This window comes from Hemibagrus wyckioides, linkage group LG21 (assembly GCF_019097595.1).
Source record: "Hemibagrus wyckioides isolate EC202008001 linkage group LG21, SWU_Hwy_1.0, whole genome shotgun sequence".
Classification (NCBI taxonomy): Eukaryota; Metazoa; Chordata; class Actinopteri; order Siluriformes; family Bagridae; genus Hemibagrus; species Hemibagrus wyckioides.
Window position 1 is genome coordinate 15,285,109 of NC_080730.1, and position 7,111 is coordinate 15,292,219.

Below are 7,111 nucleotides of genomic sequence, written 5' to 3' on the forward strand. Positions count from 1 at the left end.
CCAGAGACCTGTGAGATGCTATCAGCCTGGTTCTCACACACACACATTGCTTTTAGTGTCATACGATTCTAGAGTGGATACGTCCATTACCCCCTGACTGAAACGAAGACCTTCACTCTCTGTGATCACATATTTACATAACTGACAGCCTGCATGAATCTACAGGCTGGGCTAGAATGAAATCAGCCCTGGTCTCACTCCTTTTCTCAGGAGCACCGGCGCTAAAAATCCAAAATAATCCATTGGTTAACAGCATATAAGGAAGTCCGGAGGCCAAAAATAAAACCCTATCCTGATGTCTCTTACTCTTCGAAAGACAGAGGGAGTTAGCCCTGCTAGCACACCTCAAAGAGCCTCCCTTATCCATAATGCATTATAGCGGAATCCAAAAAGACAGGAAGTGAAACTGTTGTGTCTTCTTCCATCTTCAACAATGAGACTTTTACAATGAAAATATGAAGAGATGAGCTCATTCAACACATGCGCCTAGTATGACTCACCTGACGAGAAGTTTTCTATATATACAAAGGGGGGAAAAAAGCACAGTTCTGTGGTGTTGTGTGGGAGAGGAGACCCAGACGCCCTTCCCTCATACAATCCTCACTTTTAGTCTGCAGTCTAAAAACACAGGGATTACCGTGTTATAACAGCCCGAAGCTTAAAGACACTGACATCATGAGCCTACTATTCCGGTTTCCCTGTGCTTTCTTAAGGGTCTACGAGAAATACACAGAGCTGGTATTGTTTAGGTAAAGCTGTGAGATTTGTGCGATGTAGCGTGTTGCAATGAGTGGCTCCCGGCCAGGTGTCAAGTCTCGCTGGATATTTGTGCTTCCTGAACTGTTTTCCAGTCCATATATGTTACGTCCAGAACGTGAGTGAATGCTGGACTTTTAGAATGTCAGCTAAAATGCCGGGTTCATGCACCACTTAACAATCTCTGTTTTACATAAACCAGGGATCTCATTTTAAAATAAATGTGTGTGCAATATATTTTTTTCCCTGAACCTTCCTTCCTGAACCTAGCAAAATATTAAAGCGCATTATTCAGTAACTACTATTAATTATGAAGTAATTACACTGAAACTAGTGACAAAAGGTATGTAATTACGAGAGTGAGACACAGATTTCCTGGGCTGATCATCGTAAAATCGTACGCATTTGGACACGACATCCAAGGGAACGCCCCTAAATCTCTTTATATGGTGTGACACTATCAATATTAATTAACCTCTCGGTCATTACAGATTTTCCCTATGGATAATTCTGAATATAATCATATCATATAATGCACGGGCGAGCATTTACAGGCGTGTCTCGTCCTGATTCCTGTCTACATTCATATTATTAGTGATTCATGACAGCATCATGACATGTAGAAAAACATCATCATGTCAGTCTCAGATTTTCATAACCTGCATGTCCATTTAAATATATGATCCATTCGAAGGAATTTAAGATCGAATCTGATCATTGTCATTTTTCAAGTCAGACTTTCGTCTCAAGAGATTGTGAAGTACAGTTGATTCAGCTGACTAATGATAATGATTAAGATTAGTGCCTGTGTGTGAGCACTTTAGTACACTTTAGCGAATTACCCCCCGAAACCTCAGCGCTAAAAAGCCTCAGCACTACTATTCCATCATCCCGATGATCCATCATCAACCTCAACAGATTATACGGCGAGCGTCACGTTTCTCGTGAACATGAAAGGGGATTCCCTGACGCTCACAGCATGAGCAGGAAGCTGTGACGCTCCAGTGTTTCAGCGAGATTTTAGCATGAAGGTCTTTCATTTCAGTTCGTTAAGCGTGATCAGTGATTGCTTGGGTGATGAACGATGTACTGCTGAGAAATAAAAGCGGATATTTTCCATCAATCCAATTAAGAGACATCACGTACTGTGGAATCGATAGAGGTGTGCAAGTCAGTGCTTAACACATGCACATACACACATGGACAAGCTTTCACACACAGTGGAAGGAGGCAGGCATCCACCTCCGACCTAGGAAGCCTGTTTCCATGGCTGCCGGTGATGACAAATCTACTGCTGTAGGTAGGAAAAAAAAGCCTTGGTCTGCCTCATTCAGGCTGATTTGATAACAAAAAAGGTTATCTCGCAAAAAGAAATCATATCATGATACGACAGTTGCCTGATGAAATTAAATTATGAATAAATGGACTCATTTTCAGAAGAAAGACATTGATGCATCTATAATGCAGTGATCATCAGGAACACAAATTCGACCTCCACAGTGACCACATGTGTAAAGTTCTCTGAACAAACAAAAAAAAAAGCTCTTCTATATATACATACACAGTACTATGTACTATATACTACACTTTCCTCGTGTGCATTCCAGGGTGCCATTTAAGCATGGATATCCATTAGAACCACATGTTGCGTTCCAGGGTCATGACCCGGTATCTGTCTGTTTCTCTGGACTGAATCTGACTGGGAATATGTAAAGTAGTAATTTCCTGTAACCAGGGAAACCAAACAGAAAGCATACAGCCGGCAGGGCGGGTTAGTGAAAGCCTGGAGCCAAGACGTAAGACTGACAAGGAACGCTCTCACCTTTGCATGGACTAGAGAAGCCTGTTTGATCGGGTGTGCTTGCTATGAGTTCATCAATCCCCTCTGAGAAAATCGTGCCTGGATTCGACATAGGCGGCGCAAGATCAGGTGATAAATATCGGCTTTGGGTGGCATTGTGAAGAGTAAAAGTCGACTAAGGAGAACAGATTATGAAAATGCATTCAAGGAGGATTGATTAGGCTCAGGTTGCGATTCTTTGTGAAGACAGTAAAACACTGGCTTGGTAGCTTTTGTTGAGGAAAGGGTGATGAAGGTCGTGGGGCTGAAGGCTGAATAGTGGTGATTTATGAGAGAAATGTGTGTGTTTGGTGTGTGCGTGAGTGTTCGGATCGAGGGAAATGGAACCTAATGAAAAGGTCATGCGACAGTCTATGGTTGCCATATACTGTAGTTCATTTACATAACTCAAGAAAGGCAGCGTGACAATAGCACTACTGTATTCATGAGTCATCAGGAAGGCTGTGTGAAGGATAAAGCATTTGGAATAAATGTATACGAAAAAAAAAATTGCTATAACGTAACACAACCCGTTACTTGCTATCTGGTTTTAAGAAAATAAATAAATAAAACAAACATGATGTCCTTGTGATAATGAAATCAGCCTTATCATCTAGATCAACCCAAGCTCAGTGATCTCAGTAATACAACAAACAACAAACTCCTGATTGATTGATATCCGGTGTATAACCGTCACATTTCATCCTTTGCTACAGTTTACAGGCTCAGACCTGCAGGTAAAACTTTATACACCTTGAGCAGTTCAGGTGACAAGACGTGAGTAGGGAAAAATCTTCCTGAACCACCTTTTCCGTCTCATTGCCCAATCGTAACTCGTCTCAGGAACCTGCCAGTCTGTCATTTACCCACAAAGGTCATTAAAATCCAAATCCAAATCCAGTATAATCCATGTGACTCTCTGCACATAATCTAATATTTTAATTCTCTATGTAAAACCCTTGAAAAGAGAGGAAGCAGAAATGCAAATAATCCACTCAGGATGCTTCCTCCTCGTGAGTGATAGCAGACACGTAATTAAAGCTGCCAAGAGTGAATATCTGGGGCCGTATCTCATCGTGAAGTAGAACAGGAAAAAAATGTCCGTTTGTGTGTGGTCTTTTATCCAGAAATAGACGCGAAGGAATGCCAAAGAAAGAGCTTTTCCATTAAGTGCACAAACTTGTAGGTTCATGTCGATGAAAAAGCCAAGGCATGTAATCTGTGGCGTCACTGACGTGATCGCAATTCATCTTAATGGTGACTCTGTGGCAATGCCTTTTTTCTCATAATGTGACCAGACTGGAGACACCCATCTAGTCTCTGCTTTGTGGCATTTATGCATCAGATGAACAGAATATTCTGGACCTCAGCCCAGAGCGAGCACCTTCTCACGGCGAGTGACATCCACACGACCCCCTTTTCCCGTCGCATGTGCTTCAAAGAGCTGCAGGGGGGGAAGGTCACACTTCCGGATATCATTCACTATCCCGAGGGATAGGTCTAAAGGGACGCCACCGAAGTCCCAACGTGCTTCAGGTCACAGGAAATCAACTCTACTAACATCACTGCTAGAGAAGGGAATCAGAAACACAACCAGCATTTGACGGACTTGTGTATGTCCAATGACCTACACAAGAGAAAAAAGCAGGGATCGTCTATAACCTATGTTTATAGCATGCCAAAAAAATATTTGGGAGCTTGTCGGTCAATATATCCATCTTTACATTAACAGTCAGGTGAAATGATGTACTTTTTAATCAGGGCCAGATGAGCTGATCTAGAATCAGGATCAGTCCCCTACTTTGCTAAGGATGTAAGCAGTGAACGCTGTTCCTAGATCAGTATTCTATCTCTCAAAGGTTTCCTGAAGAAAACAGCTGTCTGGGAAATATGAGCCGAGTAACTCATACTAGTTTGGGAAAGCTCATCCATCAGTCCCTGCATGATGCAGTCATGAGAGAAAACAGTTCTGAAATCACGTGCTTGCACTTAAACAAACCTAAAATATATGATAAAAAAAAAGTACATTATATATGAGAAGGACATGATTAAGGCTAGTACATGTCAGGCATCAGTGAAAAAAATGATGATTTCCAGCACTTTCTGAATGTCTCTATCATATTCTACATTAAATCCTAAAAGTAACTGCAATGTTATAACATTGCTGTATTATTCATTTTATTCCAAGGCACAGTGACCTGTAGTTGAAGACCACGCCCCCTCATAAAGATTCAACCATACAAACCACGCCCCCTGGATGGACTCAATGAAGCCTAGCGCTTTTGAAAGACATGGACATGTCACAAATAAGCTTCATAAAGTCAAGTACTATCTTAACTTCTGGTTCTACTTGTTTACAAGTCTTCTAAACGTTACTATTTGTAAATTAAAAGAATAAACACGCAGGTTTTATGGAATAAACGGTCCAGCATCAGTAAATATATTTATACACAGCTGTCTCAGAGAAACAAGGTCACATGATTATTAAAGGACATACAACTGAAGCCAAAATATTGACTGAAGATCAAGAAGGACAGAATTCAAAATAATAATAATAATAATTATAATATCATCCTAGTAATTGGTCTGTATTTTCAGCGCATGCTGAAATGACCATAAGCTGACTCTCTTTTAAACACTACCTCTTATCCCAGTCTAAATGAGACAAATATGTCTAAATAAGCATTTTCCAAACCACCCCAAATATTCAGTGTCCAACAGGCTTGATCTGCAGAGGTTTAGTTTAGTGAACTGACTCTGAGTCTGTCTCTGTCTCGTACCTGAACCGGGGCGAGTCTTTAATGCACTCCTCAAAATCCACCGTCATGTTGGCTTTTTAATCCGAATTCAGTCAGAAACGTAAGAAACACATCGCACACGCTGTTGTCCTTCACACAGATCGGGTAAAATGGTGAGCTCCGAGTCTCTGTAGCCCGCTGAATCACTGCCTCTGACACATACACACACATATACACACACACATACACACTGCTGCTCTGAATCGATACGGTTCAATTTGTATCACTAGCCGCCGCTGGGATGAGTTAAGGGACCGTCGCCAAAATGCTCTCACAAATCAAAAACGTTTACAAGCTTTACAAATGCTAAGACTAGACTTTCCTCTCAACCAGACTTTCTTACTAAGCAGTCTTAGGAAGCCTGTATCCTGCACTGATATAATAAATATGTTATTGTGTCTGAAGGAAAAAAAAATATCTCCTGTTCCTCTGGATAGACTGTTAGGCTTTTTAAGAAGAAACTGTGCCCTAACTGGGATGAAGTAGATTCGCAGGAACAAAGATGATGTTCAATAACCGGTCTATAACTTTTACACTGAAAGAATTGATAACCCCGAACATGGACTGTTTTCTGGCCAAAGTTAATGGAATCTTAGCAGCCAGTAATGTAAACTTTATATAACCTTGTTATTTAACAACTTTTCATATTAGTTATGTTAAGTGTCTTCATGTTTGTGTACATGATTTGTAAATGGGTTTAATGCACTTGCTCTAATACTTTTTCAATCGAAGACCAGTAATAAACAGATTTCTAAAATGTAAACATAATAAATAAAGATATAATAATTACTGCTATGGTGAAGCTTTCTGAAAACTGGAGTCGTATATGTGGTTTTTATAACCAGCAGTATGTTTTCACTCTCGTGAAAGGCTTCAGGATAGAGGGGTTTGCACATCATGGTTCCTGTGCAACATCTGTATTATAAGAAAAAGAAGAAAGAGAGAGAGAGAGAGAGAGAGAGAGAGAGATGGAAATAAAAAGAGAAAAGAGAGAGGCAATGTATAAGTGATAAGAGGGACAAACTTGCCTCATGGATGCTCCACAGCATTAAATGCAGCTATAAATAGTTACTGATTGTGTTGTTTATTAATAAATATGTATATATATTTTTAAATCATCAGTGGTATGAGAAGAGTAAATCATTTCAGGACATGCTGTTGAGAGTATGCTCTATCAGAGTATCTGTTCTTATCAGTAAAGACGTTTAAGAGAAGATATGGGGTGTGACCAGTGCAATGACTCACAACTCGAACCGAAACCTCCATAATGCACACACAGGACTGCATTGTTTTGCATTCACAAACAAGCCAGAAGATCCGGGAGAAAATGCCATGGATTAGGAAAAGTCCTAAAAAATTGAGATTTGTTCCTTACGTGGTCAAGAGATTCTTAAACCTGTGATTGACCTGTGATCCCCAAATTCTTAAACCTGTGATTGATGAAGAATCAGTTCAATTGTAGACAAAATCACAAGCACTTATACAACAAGGAGTACATACACTGAAACGTCCACATCGTTAAAGGAGCATATTGTAATATACAGAGTCCTCTACTGACTGAAAAGTGAACTACAAATAAAAAATTCACACATTCACACTCACAAGGACTTCCCCTGTTTTTCCCAGAAATGAAGAAACAAGTCCGAGTTTATTCTAAGGTGCGATTTGTATCATGATGGTTATTAGAGGTCTAGAAACATTTACAGACTGCAGCTTT

General features: G+C 40.2%; 1 protein-coding gene across 3 annotated transcripts in view; it reads right to left on the minus strand.

Annotated features, from left to right (window-relative positions):
- The window catches only part of acap3b (ArfGAP with coiled-coil, ankyrin repeat and PH domains 3b), a 55,261-nt gene extending 49,649 nt beyond the window's left edge, over positions 1-5,612 (minus strand). For all 3 annotated transcript variants that reach the window (XM_058373102.1, XM_058373101.1, XM_058373103.1), the window contains exon 1: positions 5,377-5,612. In XM_058373102.1, coding sequence (XP_058229085.1) covers positions 5,377-5,423 — 47 coding nt within the window. In that variant the 5' untranslated portion in view covers positions 5,424-5,612. The remainder of the gene's footprint in view (positions 1-5,376) is intronic.
- Positions 5,613-7,111: the final 1,499 nt, after the last annotated feature.